The sequence below is a fragment of the Equus caballus genome, chromosome 3, assembly GCF_041296265.1.
Source record: "Equus caballus isolate H_3958 breed thoroughbred chromosome 3, TB-T2T, whole genome shotgun sequence".
NCBI classification, from domain to species: domain Eukaryota; kingdom Metazoa; phylum Chordata; class Mammalia; order Perissodactyla; family Equidae; genus Equus; species Equus caballus.
In genome coordinates this window covers 67,264,370-67,286,018 of record NC_091686.1, presented here as the reverse complement: position 1 = coordinate 67,286,018, position 21,649 = coordinate 67,264,370, and the positions used below count along the sequence as shown (strand labels likewise).

The window sequence follows — 21,649 nt, the reverse complement described above, 5'->3', positions numbered from 1 at the left end:
CCTGGAAACATCTTCAGATGGACGGAGCCAACTTCAGCCTTCTTAAATCTCCCTTCTGATGGCACTTTTGTCCTTCGGTTTTATTAAAACAGTCGATGTCTTGTAGGCCTATGAGCAATTTTGATCATTTAGAGTTATTTCACATGTCTGCTCTGCTCTATTAATTAAAAACTCAGAGGTCAATTTATTTCTAAGATCTTTTACACTATGGTATCACTACTGTTTCATTTATCAAGCAATTAATTTCCTTTTAAAAACATTGGTTTGGCACCTACTGTATGCCTAGTGCTATGGGGCTATGCTAGTCATTTCATGTAATAGTGATTAAATGCTGGGCTTTGGGTTAAAGAGACTAGGTCTGGGTCCTACTTCTAGCAAATAAATGCATGGCCTCCAGCAAGTTATCTGAACCCTTGATTTCCTCATCTGTTACATGGGGATGCTAACACTTACTTTATAGGATTTTATAAAGACCAAATGAGGTGAAATTTATCAAATGCTTCGAGCATAAATGCTAGATAAATGTTATCTAAATGACACGAAAATATTTGCAACTTAAAGATTCTCTCTAGTCAGAGGCGCCTTTCACTGTAAAGGAAGAAGAAACCCAAACTAACAGTTTCAGAATTAACAATAAATTGTGAGTATTTTTTTAGTGTAGGAAACACTTAATGGATTTCTATTCTTTATCTCAGGACCTGTATACAATGATAAATAATATTATTTACTGAGAAAATCCAATATATAAAGATGTGCTAGGAATTAAGGGTGAAAAACAGATGAAGAGAATACATCTCTGCCCCTAGTGCTACAAATTATCCATGTTGGGTAGAGTTAATTCTCATTTTCAGTAGCTTTTCAAATATCTCTTTCACGTTGCTTTAGTAATCATATTAACCTAATCACTACAACGTTTTCTGATGTGAAAAAAATTTATTTTAAAAAATGATGTAAGTTCATTTAAATATTATCTTGGTGACTGTGAAATAGAGATAGTAAATGGATGTTCTTGATTTGTTTACTAAACGCTTGTTAATTCATTCAATTCATTCCACCAAAATTAATTGAGCCCTTATCCTGCACCAAGCATTGTGACAGGTGAGAAAGAAAAAAGTAGTCCCTGACATCCTGGGGCTGGTGTGGTACTGTCATCTTGGCCTTGATGTTCTCCTATTGAACATAAGCAATTTTACAGAATGTCAACATCAAACAAGGCCACTCTGTGGCCATGATGGATTACAGCAAAAGCAAGACCATTCCATGATCATGTCTGAACACAGACAAGACATGAACATCGGCCAAGCCACAACAGTGACCAAATATCCTCCTATCCTGACTTCTATGGGTGACTGCAGATTCTTTAACAGTGATAGCTTTAGCCTCTCTCCTTCTATAGAAGACTTATTAAGATACCCAGTCGCTGAATTATGCCCGCTTCCTGACAGCATTCAATCCACAGCAAAATGTCGCTCCTCCAACCCTCCTCAAACCACCTAACACAAGCCCAAATCCTCTAGGTCCTTTCTAATGCTTACTCTACACTATCTTTTAACAAGAGACCCACGGTTTCCGATGGTGGACATTCTCCCTAGCTGCAAGTTGTTCAGCTGTGTTCCTGGTGGTCTTTGGAGGGCATGGACATAGAAGGGAATATCATAATGAATACAGCGGAGTGTCTGATGCCAAATTATTTAGTATTGGCTTCAGCTGCATATACCAGAAAACCTAAAACAATAGTGGCTTAAACAAGATAAAAGGTTTTCCCCCGATATAAAAGAAGCCTGAAGGTAAAGAGTACAGGGCTGGTGTAGCAGCTCCAAATCAGGAATTCAGGCTCTTTTTTGTCTTTCTCTTCCACTATTCTAGCACAAGCCTTCCAGATTCAAGTTGACTCATGGTCCAGTATGATTCCTGGAGATGCAGCCAAGTGTCCATATTCCAGGCAACTGGGAAGGAGTAAAGAGAGAAGAACAGGAGTGTGGCTCCCACCTTCACCAGCTCCCTTCAAGAAGCCTTCCTGGAAATTCTACACATCACTTCTGCTTACAGTTCACTAAACCTCACTGGCAGAACTTAGGCATGTGGCCACCATATCTTCAAGAAAACCTGGGAAATGTTATATTTTAGCTGGGCATATTATCAGTCTAGACAATATCAGGGTTCCGTTACTAAGGAAAGAGATGAGACTGGATATAGTGGAGTCTATAACAAAATTATTGGTGTGGTAATTCGTATTGAAAAAATAGCTCTCCCTTTTACTTTGGTGTTGACTGAGTTAGTTTACAGTGAACAATAAATTTCACTAACAAACGAATTCACAACAGAAAGGGCTTGATTCTGTAGGAAATGCTGGTGCGAAGACATCACACGGTAGGGAAATACAGCAGCCCCTCTTATCCTTGGTTTCCCTTTCCTCAGTTTTATTTACCCAAGATCAACCTGGGTCCGAAAATATTAAATGGAAAATTTCAGAAAGAAGGAATTCACAAGTTTTAAAATGCACGCCGTTCTGAGTAGTGTGATGAAATCTTGCGCTGTCCTGCTCCATCCCACCCGGACGGTGAATCATCCTTTTGACCAGGGCATCCATGCTACGAATGCTACTTGCCCGTTAGTCTCTTAGTAGCCTTCTCTGTTATCACATAACTTTTATTACAGTATATTGTTATAATTGTTTTATTTTATTATTATTGTTGTTAATCTTCTTACTGTGCCTAATTTATAAATTAAACTTTATCATATGTATGAACGTATAGGAAAAGACATAGTATATATAGCGTTCAATACTGTCCACAGTTTCAGGCATCCACTGGGGGTCTTGGAGCACATCCCTCCAGGGGAAAACTACTGCATTGCACAGCTTAAAAAAAAAAAGAAAAGAAAAATTGAGAAGAGGATCCTTATATATAGCCTTTAGATATTTAAAAACAAGTAACCCTCTGGAAATGTCATGTCTCTGGAGTCAGCAGTGCAAGCTATTTGAAACAGGACCTTAGTAACAGGGCTCACTCTTGTTGCCCTCATCATTCTAAAACAATTTTAAATTCTTACAGGCTTATCTGTCATGGTAAGCAGAGGTTCTCAAGTTATGAAACCAGTTATAACAGTGCTGAGATATTTATTTGTGTCTACAAAATGCATTGGAAATTTGTTTCACTGGAATTCCTAGTAGTTTCTTTACTGGTCTCAATATTAATAATAATAAAAATACATTAGAGATTTTAGTGATTATGAAAGGTCAGATACTGTTGCAAGTGTTTCACATGTATTATTGCAATTAAACCTCACAAGAGCCCTATGATTTAGGTATTGTTATTATTATCATCTCCTTTCTAAACATAAGAAAACTAGAGGGGGCCGGCTCTGTGGCTGAGTGGTTAAGTTCGCTCGCTCCGCTGCGGCAGCCCAGGGTTCGGATCCTGGGCATGGACATGGCACCACTCATCAGGCCACGTTGAGGCGGCGTCCCACATCCCACAACTAGAGGGACCTGCAACTAAGATGTACAGCTGTGTATGGGGGAGTTTGGGGGAGATAAAGCAGAAAAAAAAATATTAAAAAAATAAAGAAAACTAGAGCCACAAAGTATTTACATAACTGGCCCCGGTTGGTAAGGGGAAGAGCTGTACTAAAATCCAGGAGTCTCAAACTCAGATGCTACAGCCTTAACCACCTCACTCTCCTCCCTGGACATACCACACAGCAAAGGACAGCACAGATGTGGGAGCAAGTGTACAAGGGTAAATAAGGGTGGGGAAAAGCAGACGGCTCACATGATCATTTTCTTTCACAACTGACATCCTCTTTTGGAAAAACGGATGTGACTGATTACAGAAATCATGTTAAATCAGTTTGTTGGGAAATCATCCTCTTGTCTGGATTGAGGCTTTTAAGTTAAAAAAAAGAGAAGTAATACATGATTTTTGTTCATATATTAGGACATACAGATAAGCAATTCCTCAACCAAAGATAAACATTTTTAACATTTTTAACATATCTTTTCAGAATGCTTCTATGCATGCATATCTATAAATACATATTTATATATAATATGTACATAAGTGTTTGTAAATACAGTATTAAAAGTTTCATACTGTACATAGTTTTGTTAATTTTTTACATAACAGGTTTCAGACATTCAAAAAATATTAATAAATATATGACCATATAACTTTCTTGTCTTACTCTTTAAAATAACAGATTCTTTAAAAATGTAGACTTGCTCTTATACTATTATTCTTTTTTCTTTCCTCGTGTGTGTGTGTATTAGCCCCCAAAATCTATAAATGCAGAGATGAAGATACACTTTTAGTTTTTCCCAGGAAAATCCAATTGTAACTAATCATTTTGTCCAGATTGAAATATTGTTGTCAGGAAAATAAAAAATGAAGCATATTTTATAAATTAGTATAGGCATATCTTCAAATCTCCAAATTAGGCAAATTTAGAAACAAAATTTAACATGGAATTTTTAGAAGTCATTATATCCTTAGCTATCTGGCAGTTAAAATAACTTTTAAAAGTGCAAACTGCACGAATTTTCCCAAAGATGTAATTTTAGGTAAAACATATTTCCAAAGTTTCTATTTTTTTCTATTTCAATAAATGTAAGAATTTTAGTAAATATTGTTTTTCAGATGGGAACATTTGACCAAACTTGTATTTCCTTAAAACATTCTTTAAAATTTTTTCCTATCATGTAAGTAGCCCTCTCCCACCATTATACTAGAATTAGTTCCGGCCAGTTATACTGCTGCAAAGCCAAATATTTCTTTATAGTCACACAAGATAGTGCTTGAGAATCACAAAGTTATCTGGCAATTCGACATTAAAGAATCCTGTTGGAATGTTTGCTAACTTGAGAAGAGACCAAAACTAATGATTTTTGGAATTCCTATGGAAGGAAAGAAATCTAGGAGTGAAATTACATCTGCAAATAGCAAGATCATTTGGGAGTACATAAATCCAGATATAAGACAAAAATATTGATTTCAGGAAAAATACCGAGGGACACACGATGTTTATAAAATTTATAACTATATTTTCAACTCTTCTTTTTCTATGAGTTCTAGACGTGCCTGTATTTTCCATATTAAGTTATAAATACTTTTTCTTATTCTGGCCACGTAATTTTAGCACACACATTCAGAAAGTTTTGGGAAGTATGACATACAAAGGCCAGTTTCTTTGTGATTTAACCTATCTCTGCCTAGGATAGACTGTACAGGAGTGGTCTACTCAACAAATTAGTAATTTATTCACCTATATTTAAAAACTGCTATTCTCATTGAACTCAGAAACAAAAGCCCGTCATGTTCATGGGAAAATACAACAAAATCCATGTACAATGTAGCCTCGCTTTGCTAAAAGTGCATGAATGTTTAAGAGACTGCCTAAACTCATTATAGAAACAAATCAGATATGATCATTAATAATAGGATCATTTAATTCTTAGAGATATGCATATGCCGTCAACTTTTAGGTAACAAGAGGGCAAATGCAAGGTTTTGGCAACTATGAAAAAGTGGTCATCGCGCAATATTGAAGTTGTGATAACTGGAGTGATAAATTGTAAAATAAAATGCAAGAAAATAAGGAAAGTAGAAATACATTAAAGAAAGGTTAAGTACATACAAAGTGATTTTTGGAAATAATAAAAATATCAAGGACATAATTATTTAATGACTATAATTGATAGTCTGCAAAAATCTTTCATAGGATTCTGACTACTTCAATCACCTTACTTCAATACATTATTTTTCTGAAATAATAAAATGCCAAGTCTTATCCTGAAATCCTAAACTTATAAAGAATTAATAGCACACTAAAATTTGACACATTTCCTATGATGGTTGATGGTATCATGGTTGCAGACATCCTGTTTTCTGATCTTAGATTCCGAATGGAGTTACTGAGCAGCCACAACAGTTTGGTGTTGATATGATTCCATTTATGTGCCAAATTGGTTCCGGAAGAAGTACATGCAAAGTGGATTTTTTTCTTTTTCATATATTCAGACATATTTTTCTCACACTAAAGTAGTTTTCTATTTAAAGGGATAGTCTTTGAATCAGTTTGTAACATGAGTTTCTTAGAGGTAAAATAAATGTCTTCATTACACTTATTTACATGCTTCCTGTGGAAATTCATTTCTCCATCCTTCACATTCCCAACAAAACGTCCATCTACATGAAGCACAGCCCCACCAGTTTACAATCTCTCTGAATGCACCTTGATTGTTTTCACTCACGTATCCCCTAGTGGAATAGGTCTTAATCAGAGAGAGGCACATATCAGAATACTCTTGAAAGTTCTTTAAAAAAAATACACAGGCCTGGACCCCACATCAAACCTGAATCAAGAGGGGAGATTGGAGTGTACATTTTGGAAACGTTCTCTGGTGATTCTGATCAGTTGACCTTTAGTTAAGAGCTGAGAGCTCCTTTCTAGCAGTGCTAAGACAAGTGTTTGAGAAATGATTAGTAGAATGAATTCTTCTACAATGTCCTAAAATCCTCCACATTTTTGAGGCACAATTCAATGCCTCTGTCTGTTCAGCATCTCTCATTCTTTTTGTCTATGCTTATCTCTATCCTACTCTCATTCCTGTCCGTGCTTATCTCCGCTCTTCCACACTGCTGTTATTGTTCAATAGAATAACCCTCTCTGTTTTATCCTTCCATCCATTTCCTCTAGAAAGAAACCATGAACTACTTAAGCATAGGGTCTATCTTGTATTTCTTTTTAATCATCTTCCTTCACCATCCAAAATTTTCCATATCACACATTTTATTTCCCTTTTAGCACTTCTCACTACCTAAAATTATTTTGTGTATTGTTTCCTTATTATGTGTTCCCCCTTAACAGAAAGTAAGGTCATTAAAAACAAGGACATTACAACCTATTCAAAGTTCTATTCCCAGTGCCTAGAAGAGTATCTTGTTCTCAAAATATATTGGCTGAGTAAATGAACGACCTAGAGGATTCAGTTTTTTGTGTAAATGTAGTTAACTGTATATGACATTCAGTTTCCATTGTAGCAAATCATCCACTGCCTTCAGTCCCATCTGCTAAGTTCTTGTTCTACAAAAGCCATCATGTTAAGGCTATAAAGGGCAAATAATTTTATTTTACTAGTATGCCAAGGCACCCAATAAGCAAGTTCATTTAAGGCCTCTTTTTGAAGGAACTGGAAATCGTATATTCTTTAGCATGAATACATTCAAAGGCGAAAAGTAGAAAATTATAGACATCTAAATGGAGCTAATCATTTGTTAATAATATAGAAAATGTTACTTATAGAGAATTTCTTAATTTTAGTTTGGGGGTTTGTGTGTTGACTCATAAAAATGACCATAGTGTAATACTTACTCAGACCCTGGCACTAGCTGTAAAAACTCAAGATCAATTATACGAACAAACACAGAATTATACTTTTTGTTCTATAGCACACCTTTTAGCTGACTCAAAGTGAGTTTGCTTCCACTATACATATAAAATTTTATCATGCTCCAGATACTAGACACCAAAATGAATGGTTGGCTAGGGCCATTTGCCGTTAGAGTTGCCGTTAACCTCATACTAGATGAGGAAACCATCAAGTTATCAGGATAAACAAGAGTTGCTTCCTTACTTAGATTTCTTAAAATTGTTCCTCCTTGTCTCAGCTTAGCATGTAAAGAATCCTACAGTTACGCAGAGTTGGTTTCCTTCTCATGCGTATATTCCAGAATGCCATGAGTCATCAAGGGGTGCTGCCATTGTGATGCAATGGTGATGACGCCCCATGTTGCCCTATGATGCACCATAAAATGTTCAAAATGGTTAGTCTTAATGTGAAGTAGGTACAAAGTTCATGGCTTGAAAATATTGAAGGAGATTATTTCACTTGCTCTGTGAGTAGCTCCATTTTTAAGAGTCACTTAGTTCTTCAATGTGATTACTGTAATGTAAATATTGTAATGTCAAGGTTAATAATAATAGTTACCATTTATTGAGTACTCACCATATGTTAGGATCTGTGCTACTTGTTTATCTGTCTTTTCTCATTTGATCTGCTTAACAGCAAGTAGGTATCTTTATTCTTATTTTCAGATAAGGAATCTGAGTCTTTTAAATATTATGTAACTTAGTATCTGGTAGAATTTGTATATGAAAACCCAATTGGTTGAATCTAAAGCTTATACTAAACACTAGCTATTCCGCCCCTATGACGCTATGTTATATTCCACACCAACACAAATGACCACCCTCTACATTTCTAATGGGAAAGAGACTAAGCAATTTCCAATGTAAAGAGCCCACTTTCAGTTCAAACAAAGCAAAACATTTCTGACAACAGATATAAACAACTTGTACTCACCTCAGTAAGAAGAAAGAGTAAGAGAAAGGGAAGAACAGGACTAGAACAAAATTGAAACCTACGAGAGCAGAAAGGTACAAACGTTTAGGCTGACAGCCTGAACTCTAAACGAAATCTCCATCATCTTTTGAAATCTGTGGGCAAGGCTCTGAATCTTTCTGAATCACAATTGCCTCATCCACTAGAAAAGATGACAATGCAGGACCCGGCTTCACCTTGCAAGGGCAGTGCCATTTTTCTAGTCTTACTTTCCATTTTCGGTAACACTTCGTCGTCAGGTATTATTTTCATTTAAACTTTCTGCTGGGACCGCCACTGAGTCGCCTCTCCATCTTTCCACAAAGCTTTCCATGACACCCACAGGCAAAATCAAAATGACAGAGCATCCTGTCTTCCACGGCACTCAGAGTCCTTCTTATTATCTGATCTAACAGAATTACTTTCCTGTGTAATGGACCACACCACAATGAGCTCTGGAGAGCAGAGAGGAGCTGGTCATCGTTTAATCTTCCTCTTTACTGTCCCCCTGCAGCAAAATAAATAAAACAAGTGGGTTACACAAAGTTTACTCTCAACAAATGTCAAACAGGAGAGAAGGCATGATTCACAACTGTTTATTTCATCCTCCTAAATGTATGGCATTATTTAGCCAACTCACTACCATATGCCATTAAAAAGTTAGCGGCTTTAAAAAAAATTTCCCAGAATTACAGCAAATGCATTAACTCACATTCCTAAAAAGGCTGTTTTACTGGAACAATCAGGGAAGAGATATGTATCCTCAGGACAAGAAAACACTTAGAACAATGCTTTTTTCTCTTAAGAAAAATCCAGTTCTAGAGTTGTCTCTATATCAAAGTTAAGTCAAATTAAGCAGCTCCTTCCTTCCTTCCTTCCTTCATTTTATCTACTCCTTGTCATGATTCAATGCTCTACAAGGTTCTAAACAGGCCCTGGAAGCTGGTCCTTTTATCTTGGTATTTGAGAGGCTTGGGCACCACCTTTCATCCAAATGCCGATATGCTACCGGTAAGGATTATGCCTTTAGGAGGCAAGTATTTGTTCTCCCCAGAAACTGTCTTTTTAAAGATCAGTTTAGTCTAAATTCTTTTATCAGAGAGGACAGAGACTTTAGAGTCAGATTAATTTAAATCCATCTGGCTTCTGCCATGACCAGCTGTGTAAAGTCCTTGCCTTGTAAAGCTGCCAGTTGTCCTCCTTGTAAAATAGAGAAAATGATGCTTCCCCAGCAAGGTTTTTGAGTGACATGGTGTATGTAATATTTTCAACGTCTAGTTCGGCAATAATAAGTGGTCAATAAACATTAATTTTGATGAGGACCCTGGGCCACATATAGAAATAGGAAGTGAGGTGGGTTGAAATTCTGGCCACTTCACAGCGGTGGGTGGGAAAGAGCCCTTGGTTGAGATACTGCCCATCATGAATAAACCAGCTCCTCATTAGGAGGCGCTCTCTCTAGTCATATAATAAACTTCATTTATCTTTGTTAAAGACATCTGGCTGTCATTCTTAAGTCACTCTTGGTCTTAGAGTACTTTTACATCTTACTATGGAACTTTTCTAATGAATCCCTGTCTGTTATAATATTAAGATCTACCAAAGTGTATACGAAGGTTTTTCAGATGGTTGGAGAAATTGAGACTTTTCACCGTCAGATACGAGCTTCCCAACTGCACCCCCGCCCTCGCTTCTGGATCAGGGATTTTTCAGCTGGCAGCGAGGGGTTTAATTTCCATTTCCTCCCAGCGGTTCTGTCCCCTAGGGAGGTGGAGCGCCCGCCATCCGTGTGTGGTTTTGGGGTAGGCACCTCTTCTGGGGCGGCCGCCCGCCCCCACCCACCGCGCAGGCCTTGACGTCACGGGCAGTGGCGGTCCCCCGCCCAGCTATAAAGCGGCAGGTGCGCGCCGCGCCTCCGGGATGTTCACACACCTTGTGCCTGCGCTCGAGTCGGAGCCCAGAGGTCCCGGGGCGAGCTCCGGGCGCTGAGTCCCGCGCCGAGCCCGGCCGGGCCTGCGAGCACCGCCGCCCAGCCCCGTCTCTGTCTCTCCCACCCAGCCGAGCCCGGCCGGGCCTGCGAGCACCGCAGCACAGCCCCGTCTCCGTCTCTCCCATCCCCCGCCAGCGCGCAGCTCCCGCCGAGTTGCCCCAGAGACCGCGACGCCGCCGCCGAGGGACCAATGAGAGCCCCGCTGCTGCCGCCGGCGCCGGTGGTGCTGTCGCTCTTGATCCTCGGCTCAGGTGAGGACGTCCCGGCTCTGAGCTGCCCGGCGCTTCTCCCACGGCAGGCAGAAGCTGGCGCCTCTTGAATTTTACTGCTGCTTCTCCAAAACACCCAAAAACCAAAAACCGAAAGCCACCTTTTGGCACCCCCAACTCTGTCCCGCGGGAGGTGATCGGGGTATCTTCCTACCTAAGGTTACTCACCGGAAGAAGGAGAAAAGCGGCAGGTGTCACAGACGTTCCATGTCAGGAAGAGGGTGGCCGAGAACCCCTGTACTTTTACTTTAGTCCCCCTGAAGGAGACCTTAGAGATGCGGTGATCCAAACCCTTCGTTTTACAGATAAAGAAACCGAGAGCCAGAGAGGCGACGTGATTTCCGCAGATCCTAGAGTAGAGGAGTTAAGTCCTGGACCCGGGGCTGCTGAGCCTCCTGTCCAAATTCTCCATCTCTTCTGCCTAGTGATTTTACCTTTACCTTCCTAGGGGTCCTCACAGCGTCCCACGGAGAAGTCAGAAGCCCCGCTCTGAGGCTGTTTTAGTGAAACCTAAGAGAAAAAACAGGGCCTTGAATCTCTGGGCCCCAAATCTTACCTGGTCCCCAGTTTCTGCTCTATGTCAGAAAAATAATAATGACACAATGGCAGTAAGAATCGTTATTATCAACTACCATTTATATTACATTTTATATTTCTAATCTTTTAAAAATGTGAGCATGTGTTAAGGAAATCTGATATTTATATCTAGAACCTGTCTATGGAAATGGGACGGGTAGCATTCTAGCAAACAAGAATGCATTTGTCTGTGAAGTGATGGGAATATTTAGACATTTCCTCTTAAATAATTAGATTAATTTGCCTATTTGGCAGTATTTTTTTTTTAAGATTTTATCTTTTTCCTTTTTTCTCCCCAAAGCCCCCCGGTACATAGTTGTATATTCTTCGTTGTGGGTCCTTCTAGTTGTGGCATGTGGGACGCTGCCTCAGCGTGGTCTGATGAGCAGTGCCATGTCCGCGCCCAGGATTCGAACCAACGAAACACTGGGCCGCCTGCAGCGGAGTGCGCGAACTTAACCACTCGGCCAAGGGGCCAGCCCCGGCAGTATTTTTTTTTTTTTTGATGTGGAAATTAATGTAGACTATGTGTGGAAAAGGAAACCTTGATGAAAGAAGCTCTGTAATTGGAACAGCTGAGTTTGCTTGTTGGCAAAATGTGGAGTTGCTTTCATATGTGACTCAATCAGAAACAATAGCACATGTGCAATAGCTGCTTTGATATAGGAAGGTAAATATTTCTCCTGAACTCAGCTGACTGATGAGAAAGGCACTCTGCTTTACCTTTTCTTTTCTTCCCTTGTTCTTCCTCCCACAGCCCATTATGCTGCTGGATTGGATGTCAATGACACCTACTCTGGAAAAGAGGAACCGTTTTCTGGGGACCACAGTGCTGATGGGTTTGAGGTGACCTCAGGAAGTGAGATCTCCCCTGTGAGTGAAATGCCTTCTAGTAGCGAACTGCCCTTGGGTCTCGACTATGACTATGAAGAAGAGTATGACAACGAACCACAAATATCCGGCTATATTGTAGACGATTCCATCAGAGGTGAGTAGAGGAAAACGTGAAAATGTAGCCTAGAAGATGTGTGTGTGTTTGAGCAAAGCTGCTTTAAAAGAAAAGCCATTCCCTGCATCTTCTGGTGGCTTTCTTGTGTGTTGCATACCCCCTGGGTAGGCTGTGAACTGAGACGGACAGAGCTCTATGTGGGCACGTCCTATATGTCTGGAGCTGTAACAAATGTTTTAGGTCTGTTAAGTCTAAACTTCACAACAACTTTACAAAGTAGGAATTTTCATTTTACGGATGTGATAACTGAAGTTCAAAAAGGTTAAGTGTGTTGCCCAAAGTTCCACAGCCGGGAAGCAGTTGAGCCAGAATGAGAACTCCAGTCTGTTTCATTCCAGATACTCTGCTTCTTCCCACTGTGCCGCATGACCCCATGGAAGACAGGTGTAGACATCAGTCTTCCTATCTACTTTGTGTCTTAGCTTTTGTATCTGCTGCCCACGACCATTCTTCCTAAATATTTGCATTTTAACACAAATAAGGGAACAGACAAAAGTAATGGGAAGGGAGCAATTGGACTTCAGCCCTTAAGTAATGGGTGTTGAGAAACTGGTGCTGCTACCACTACTACTAATGCAATCTTCTGGGAATATTAAAGGCCAAATATGTGTGGATTTTATGTTGTAAAAATTATGATTTAACCTCAAATTCCATTTGTCATTTAAATAATAGTGACCCATAGGGGCCAGCCTGGTTAAGTTCCCACACTCCATTTCTGCGGCCTGAGGTTCACCGGTTCAGATCCCAGGCGCGGACCAACACTGGTCGTCAAGCCATGCTGTGGTGGCGTCCCACATGAAATAGAGGAACATTGGTACAGGTGTTAGCTCAGCAATAATCTTCCTTGAGCAAAAAGAGGAAGGTTGGCAACTGATGTTGGCTCAGGGCCAGTCTTCCTCACATACACACAAAATCAGTGAATAATAGTGACCCATAGTTTTTCTTCTCTTTTGCTGTTATCTGATCTTTGAAAAGGAGCGTTTGCTTAAAAGTAAGGTACCAAAGTAAGAGGTAAGTATTGTTCATTACCCTCATATGACTTTAGAGTCTGAGGACAGATGAGGTCATCAGTAAATCAGAGCTAAATAGTCTAGGAGTATCCACTATGGAGGCAGGCCATAAAGCCCTTTCTCTCCTGACCTTCATTTCTCTGACTCCTCTCCCTCTGTCTGGCTCCCAGAACTGGTGAAGGGAGTGCAGGTGGTACCACAGGGACAGTGACTGGGTTAGCTGGCAGGTGGGAATAGCTTTACTCCACTTGACTCCCTTGCTTCAGAACTTGTGCTTTTAAATAAGGTGGGGGAAGGGGTCCATTTATAATTCTTATTCTTAGAGGGGTAAGATTAGACTGTCAAGATTCTAGAAACTTTTCTCTTAAAGATGTTTCAAGTTGTTAACATTTGAAAAGGCCAAATAAATTGTTAGTGGTGAAAATGGCTAGTGCTTAAAATTGCACTGCTTTGTGAAATAGGGTTGGCTGAATTCCTCTAAGAGGCTGTAAAACCTGTGGGGTTAACGTCTATTGTGGCACTTCAGCACAGTGACTATTCATCTGTGTCGAAAGTTTGTAATATATCTGATCAAGAGCAGTAATAGTCATTTACAATGCTTCTGTTAGAGGACTTACTCTAATTTGTGGTACCTTTTTATCATTAGAGGACAGTTTCAATATAAAAGTTGCATAACCACTTATTAGACATTGTTCCTATTTTGACTATCATTAATGTTATTATAATAACCTGCTAAAATATTCCCGATATTTATCTGTCATTTCCTTAATCACAGAGTTCTATCTTTGATATCCCTCCCTATGTTTCTAATGTTTTCGATTTAGTGGGTGCTGCAGTACCATTATGACTACTGGTATTAAGACATTATGGCATTTTCCTCTTTTCACTGGGCTCTGTTTGCTAAATGCTTATTCAGTTAAACCTCTTCGGGGATTAGTATGACAAAAATGTGCGGCTCTAACATGGAAACAACTCCTTCCTATATTTAGCATTTGGGTAAACTATACCCTGTGTAACTGTAACACTGAACAAATGTTTCTGTGGATCTGAAGAGTTCAGATGAATCTCTGAAGCATCAAGTACAAATATCTCTGGACTCCTGTTTTTTCAAGTAGATTGACCACAGAAGCGAGCCCCCTGGAAGGTATTGATTAATTATAATCTGTTGTAATCTGGGAGCTGGAGAACATTGATCAGCTCTAATGTATAATTCTCAGTTTTGTCCACCCTCAAGTAGTACATGCTAATTCCCAATTATGATAGACAGCGCAAACAATATGAGTAAATGAAATCAACAAAAATACCCAAGTCCCACTTTATTTAATGGCATTGACCTTTCCCAAGAGAAAACATAGTATAGGGAGGGAATAAGAGGCGACGGTGCCCCCTAGCACTGCCACTTTCTAGCTGTGTGTCCTAGGGCAAGTTACTTGTCTTCACTCAGCTTCAGTTTCCTCATCGACATCATCTCAGTAACAACACATTCTGCTGTGATTTGGGTTTAATTAAATTAAGGCTCATTATTAAGAACTTGGTTTGTATTAGAAATTCAAGAAATGTTTAAAATATTTTGTGGATTTTCTTAGGCAGGTAACTCCTTTGATCAATAAGGATACTGATACAAGTAAATTCAAAATATATTTCTAAGCTAATAAAATAACAAAGGAGTTCAGATTTTAAAGTGTTACACAATACAGATATTCTGTTTGCCCAATTATTGTGCATGAATTGTGTTAAATAATGAGACAAATATGGCCATTGTCCCAAAGAGCTCCCACTGCTGGGACTTCTTTCTCTTATGTCTCTGAAATGATATTCAAGATGAAGAGAGACTGTTGTCAATGAGTCTTGTTTTTCTTTTTTTTTTTAGTTGAACAGGTAGTTAAGCCCAAGAAAAACAAAACAGAGAGTGAAAAGACTTCAGATAAACCCAAAAGAAAGAAAAAGGGAGGCAAAAATGGAAAAAATAGAAGAAACAAAAAGAAGAAAAATCCATGTGATGCAGAATTCCAAAATTTCTGCATTCATGGAGAATGCAAATATATAGAGCACCTGGAAGCAGTAACGTGCCAGTAAGTTTTCCTAAATTAAATAGAATTCTATATTTCTAACACCATGTCTAAAACTCCTGGCTGCAGAAAACCATTTATTTTTCCAACATATAAACCAAGGGTCTGTAAACTTTTTCTTAAAGGACCAGATAGTAAATATTTTAGGCTTCCTGGGTCAACATTATTTATGTACTTATAAGACCAATTAAAATGTAACCATGTAAAAATGTAAAAATCATTCTTGGCTTGCATATGGTAAAGAAACCTGACAAATGGCCAAATTTGACGTGTGGCTATAGTTTCCTGACCCCTGGTGTAAACCATCATTGTACAAAATATATTTTACAAAATCTCTTTTTTAAGAAGGACTTAAGGATATTTTTCACATAATGTTGTTTCATCCTCCTTTCCCCTAAAAAAGCTGATAGCACATTAAATGATAGTGGAATGTGTTGGCTGCCTAACAAGTCACTGGACTCATCAGTTGGTCATAATAGGAGCACAAAGAATGAAAAGGCGTGTCTTCTTGGAATATCACGCCCAAACTAATCTCAACTTGTTCTTATACTAACAGATCTTTGGCTCGAATACATTCCATGTCTCATGATTTTGAAATACAAATATATGGATGGCATGACCTTTTTTTTGATGTTAGAATTGAATGGCTGTTTATGACCTAAATAGTAGACCTAAAATATAAGGAATGCTTTCAGTTATTATACTTTTGAATGTGGGTCGTTTACAGGTGTCATCAGGATTACTTTGGTGAGCGGTGTGGGGAAAAGTCCATGAAGACTCACAGCATGGTTGACAGTAATTTATCAAAAATTGCTTTAGCGGCCATCGCTGCCTTTGTCTCTGCCGTGAGCTTCACAGCTCTTGCTGTTGTTATTACAATCCAGTAAGTATGCGTAACCTAAAAATTCCTAGTAAAATAATACCAGGTCAGTTTTTCTCAGTATTTCTATCACATTGTGCTATCATCTTTTAGATGAATTATTCTATTGGTGGTAACTGATCTTTGGTTATATCTTTATCCTTCATTGACAAAGATCACAGAATATGGTCAAAATTTATATGACTTTGACCGCCATTGAAACTTAATATTTTAAGCCCTTTTATAGAAAAATCTAGAAATTTTTGGAACTTAAAACTTGATTGTTTTGTTTCATGTCATATTTCATGTCATGGCACTTCCAAATCTCAGACTGTTGGTATCTATTATGAATATCTTCAGCTGAAGCAAGCCTTCCAGAAGCTAATTAAGACCTGGTTCATCATAGGTTGTCAGAGATACTGCTTTGCTGCTAAAAATCACAAACAGCTTCAAACCAGGAGCCAAGAAAAGATGTCTTTTGTTCCTATTAGAATGTAAAGTTCTGAGTTAGGAATTTCATAGCTTGGTACCAATTTCCTTAGAGCTTATGCCTGTTTTGTTATTGTCAAATGCAATATGGGAACCCAATTAATAAAGAAAAAAAACCGTTTCCTCCATATGGCATGGCGTAGGAAGCAGGGACAATTCTATTACTGTTTCACTCCTTCAGTATCTTCCCTGAGCTCACAATAACAGATCACATACTTCACTTCATGACCAATGAATGTTAGGGCTAGACTGTTCCAGATTGTAGGCACTGGTAGGTATGTCAAAATGGCATTGTCTGTCAAACAGAAGTCAGTGAATTAAGGAAGTTGGGGGAGGACATGAATGGCTCTGTAATGACTCATGTGCTACTAGAGCTTGGGAAAAGCAAGAGACTCATTCTTCTAATTTTAGGTCTTGGTCAATTACTTTAACAACTGGACCGTGACCATGATCTATTGCTCCTGCCATTCAGGAAACAAGGGGTTATCTTTTGCCATTGTTTACTATTATTTTAGATGCAGATCAGATAATGGTAAAATGACACATAAAAAACTGTTTTATGATGCACATAAAGTTTGATGTGTGCTTTAAATTTGTTTTGCACACCCTAGAAATTGTTTTGATCTGTTAGTACCTCAAGTGAGATATGCAGATGTGTTCAGGAGCGATACCCTCAAACAAACCATTATTATCTGACATAGAAGGATAGAAGAAAAAAATTGCCAGTTAGGGAAGCTGTTTTGAAATAATTATTTAAACTTGTAATTATTCAACTTGAAATATTTAATAATCCTTTGGAAAAGTGTGGAAAAACATTGTCATGTTGGTACTCTTTAAACTAAGCAATGACTTTTCTTTTTTTCTCCCATATTCTCCTTGTATTTGAAACACAAGCGCTATCCTAAGCCACAACTTCTGTTTTTTCATAAGTGAATTTTTTTCCCAGCCATCACACTTAAAGTTTTTCTGATTTTAATATTAAAGTTTGGTAGATGGATGAAAGAGCTGCTAAAAGTAAAATGACTTCTACACCACCAAGACGTTTTTAAACCATTGAAGATTTTTAAAATAGAAATTAGCAATAAATAAAACTGGAAGGAAGTATTTATTATATTTAGAAATTAATAAAACCCAACTTGTTTTGTAAGCCTGTTTAAAAAATTCTAATCTTTTAAATTAATTTGTACCAGCATAAAGTCCTTCTGTGGTAAAACTATACTATCTACTTCTTCGTCTGCTTGTGCATGGCAACTGTGCTAAGTTCTGAAAAACAAAACAGAATGCTTGTGGAGGTGTTCCGTGCTTTCTGAAAGTTTGCATCTCAAGGCACATTTATTTAAATCTCAGAACGCTGGAGATATGTTTGTATAAAGTCACTATAAACATCCCCCCAAAAGAACATTGGTAATATCTTCTGTCTGGGTTTCAGTTTTGGTTTGGTGTAGAGTACAGTGTGTAATGGGCTATAAGAACTCACGAAAATAATTCCTTTACTTGTGAAAACTCCAGTCAATATAAAGATGAATACAACTTTGATGACAGTGGAATATCTTGTTCTCTAAAGGCTTCGAAAACGATACTTCAGGCACTGTGAGGGAGAAGCTGAAGAACGAAAGAAACTTCGACAAGAAAATGGAAATGCACATACCATAGCATAATTGAGGTAATATTGCAGGTTTGAGGGTTTTTTTTTCTGCTTTATCTCCCCCAATCCCCCCCCACCCCCCGTACACAGTTGTATATCCTAGTTGCACATCCTTCCAGTTGTGGGATGTGAGTTTTAAAAGATATCTTTATATCATATCCTATAATTTTGAAAAATATAATATCTGTTATCTCAAGAAAAATGAGGAAATCGGTGTTCTTCATTATGGATACACTATGAATATGGGCTCCACTAAAGTCTTATGCTTTGAGCATGAGGTGGAGTTCAATATTGAGAAAGGACTGTGTCCTTGGTCAGTATTATAAGGGCTATAAGGAGGCGGGAGATACAGCTCCTCTTCTCAAAGGACTTAGTGTTTAGTAGACAGAAAATAGGGAAAGGAACCAGAATATGAGGGGAAGCAAAATACATGTTATAAAAAAGGAACCAGTGGAATATGAGATTCTTTCCAAAGAAGGATGGAAAGAATCCATTGGGGATGCATTTAGGGACCAGGAAAGGATGTGTATCTAGGTTGGCATTGGAAGTGAGCCTCAAAGGACTGATGAGATTGAGACAAGCAATTATGAAGGGAAAGGAAGATTAATACTGTGAGATGGACTAGATCATTTTAGAAACTTGTGAAAAATGGCCTCGTTCAGACGGGTGTTGGGGGAGATAAGGTTGAAATGATAGGTTGAGCTCACGTGGTGGGGAGCCAGATTCAGGATGCTTGAACTACAAATGTGAGCAAATGGAGATAGCAGGTTGAATATCCTTTTAAAGAAAGGAACTAGGAAGGGAGAAGGGGTACAAATTTGAGAGAGAGCTTGGAAGGAGTATATTGTGTAGTTTTTATTTTTAATTATCTTATAACAAGGGAGAGCTGACATGTTCTAGGAAAAGGTAAGAAGGTGTGTAGAGTGATGTTTCCTTGATACCTAAAGTGAACAGCTAAGGAAGCAAACTTCCAAAGGCAGGAAAATCAAGGACATACAAAGTTGGTCAGAAGAAGGAATTCCATTTCCTCGGACATTCAGGAAAGATGTCACATCCTTAAGTCATTGATTTTCTACCTTCAGTGGTTCAAGAATTACTTGAGATGCTTGTTAAATATGCATATTCCTAAGCCAAATTCTAACTCTACTAAATCAGTATTTCTATTTTAAATTGACACTTCAGATGCCTGGAGAACCACTACGTTTAGCATTGGTTAAGTGCAGGTCTTATGTGCTGAGCCTACGACAGAGTAAGCCCCAAACTCATGAAATGATAATTATCTATGCCAATGCTATGCTCAATACTTATTGCATCAAAATTTGTTCATGTATTGACTTAATGTGCTGAAGCTAAGACCACCAACATGAATAAGGGTGGATTTTTGATTATTTAGTAGAATTGAGATTTTTCAGAGTAGGTCCTGGGATGATTTTAGGAAAAGCAATATGCTGTGCTGGCACATAGTGGCTGCCTATTAACCAGTAGCTACTATTATTATGCCCTCGGTACTAACTACCCTAAATTAACTGTATATCATAAATGCACCGAGCCACTTAATCTTTATTTTAATTATGTCCATTGCATAGATTTGGTTAGGAAAACTATTTCTCATGACTGTTGTTGCTTCTTTATCAAGCAGATTTGATGAAATGGGTTGGAGCATCAGCATTCTTCTCCTGAGTTGGCATATAACCAAAGCCGGTAGGAAAGAGAGATTCAAGTCAAAGTGATAGTTTGTCTCTGAAAGCTCTTAGCATTTTTCATAAGACATGTTAGAAAAAAATTGACACAAAGTTTGATTCCTGATTATTCTTTGACATTTTCTTCAAGCGATGTTGGAATTGAGTTTCTCTCTGACACTTTGTTGTATTTTCTAACAGGGTGGCAGATCGGAGTCACTGTCATGTGACAACCATGAAGAGCTGGTGCCTCTTTTCAGTGGATCATAAGAAAACAGAACCTTTTTGTTCTGATGGTTTTAAACTTTCAATTGTCACTTTTTATGCTAAGTCTTATTTCTGTACATAAAGCGGCATGCAGATAAAAAGTATTTTTTCAAGTTGTAAATAATTTATTTAATATTTAATGGAAGTGTATTTATTTTACAGCTCATTAAAATTTTTTAATCAAAAAGATTGAGAGTTTGAATATAACTTTCGAGACTACAGAGCTCTACAATATTTTTCTCCTAACCCTTAGATGATCATTTAAAAAGGAGTTCCTTTTCTTTTTCACTGTTTCTATGTTGATTTTCGAAACCTATTCCTTTTCTTGAAAGCACGTTTAATTGGGAAGTTATAAACTAGAGTCACTTAGTCCTCCCACAATACTAATATCCCAAACCAGCCTTTCTTATTCCATGTAGAACTTGTACCATGTCCTGTTAATTATAAAAGCTTCTAAAATCAAGACGTGGCATTGCCTCTGTTACAGTAGACACAGATATTATAAAAGAAAGCAAATCCCGATGCCCAGCGCCATCATCACTGTAGACAAGAAGACAAGAATAGATTTGAATGTTACAAAAGTGGCATTGCAAGAGGACCAGGAAGTATTTAGATTTGAGACTTTGTTCCCTATTATCATGACATGAATGTACAAAGCATCTAAAAATCCATTCCTCTCATTCTTCCCCTTGCTACTGTTTTCTTACATTATTTTAAATAAATGTATGTGTATTTGTGGTGGGTGCTCTTTGAAGAACATTAATGTAATGGGGTGAATCACAGTCTGGTTCCTGGCTCGACAAGTATGTTACCTACATGCAAAACAAAACAACCTTTATAATGTGCAGGGAATATCTTGACAAAATTGACCAATAATAAGCCTAATTCCAGCAACTGTCTCATAGAATTTCATGAATGAAAGGTGCCTGAAGCATCATTTCCATCCTTCTGTAGCATACCATTCACCAAATCCTTGCCCAGTGATCATCTACCAATTGGTTCCCAGTCTCACCTGCACATTGTCACTTGAGTTTTAAATGTCTAAATGCCCAGGCCCTCTCCCAGAGCTCCTGATTTAAATGGAGTGGGATGTGTCACTGGCATCTGTACTTTTAAAAGATGCCTAGACGTTTCCTATATACAGCCCGTGTTGAGAACCTCTTATTTACCTCTGCTTGAACATCTACAGTACACATTTTCCTTAACCTCATTTGTTAAACATTTATTGTGGATGACTCAAGTATAATGCCAGCGGTCCAAGACAGAAAAGCCCTGACTTTGAGACCTTTACTACCTAGTTGGTGGGAGAGAGTGTGTCTTGTCAATACAGAACAGTAAATAACTGGATGAAGTGTGTCCCAGGGATCCATGGGGGCCCAGGGCATGCTCACCTAGCTCAGACTTAAT

At 38.4% G+C, this 21,649-nt stretch overlaps 1 protein-coding gene and 1 long non-coding RNA gene across 2 annotated transcripts; one reads left to right on the top strand and one right to left on the bottom strand.

The window, feature by feature from the left end:
• Nucleotides 1-3,917: 3,917 nt before the first annotated feature.
• LOC138923639 (uncharacterized) lies at nucleotides 3,918-10,487 on the bottom strand. Its single transcript, XR_011437549.1, has 3 exons — nucleotides 10,313-10,487; nucleotides 8,363-8,888; nucleotides 3,918-7,942 (listed from the first exon to the last, which is right to left on the bottom strand). It is a non-coding gene; the product is annotated as an uncharacterized lncRNA (long non-coding RNA).
• Nucleotides 7,787-20,429, top strand: AREG (amphiregulin). The gene is made up of 7 exons (XM_001489473.5): nucleotides 7,787-7,895; nucleotides 10,439-10,621; nucleotides 11,973-12,203; nucleotides 15,105-15,306; nucleotides 16,031-16,186; nucleotides 18,216-18,314; nucleotides 20,177-20,429. The coding sequence occupies exons 2-6, from the start codon at nucleotides 10,561-10,563 to the stop codon at nucleotides 18,307-18,309; spliced, it is 744 nt and encodes a 247-aa protein (XP_001489523.1). The 5' UTR covers nucleotides 7,787-7,895; nucleotides 10,439-10,560; the 3' UTR covers nucleotides 18,310-18,314; nucleotides 20,177-20,429.
• Nucleotides 20,430-21,649: the final 1,220 nt, after the last annotated feature.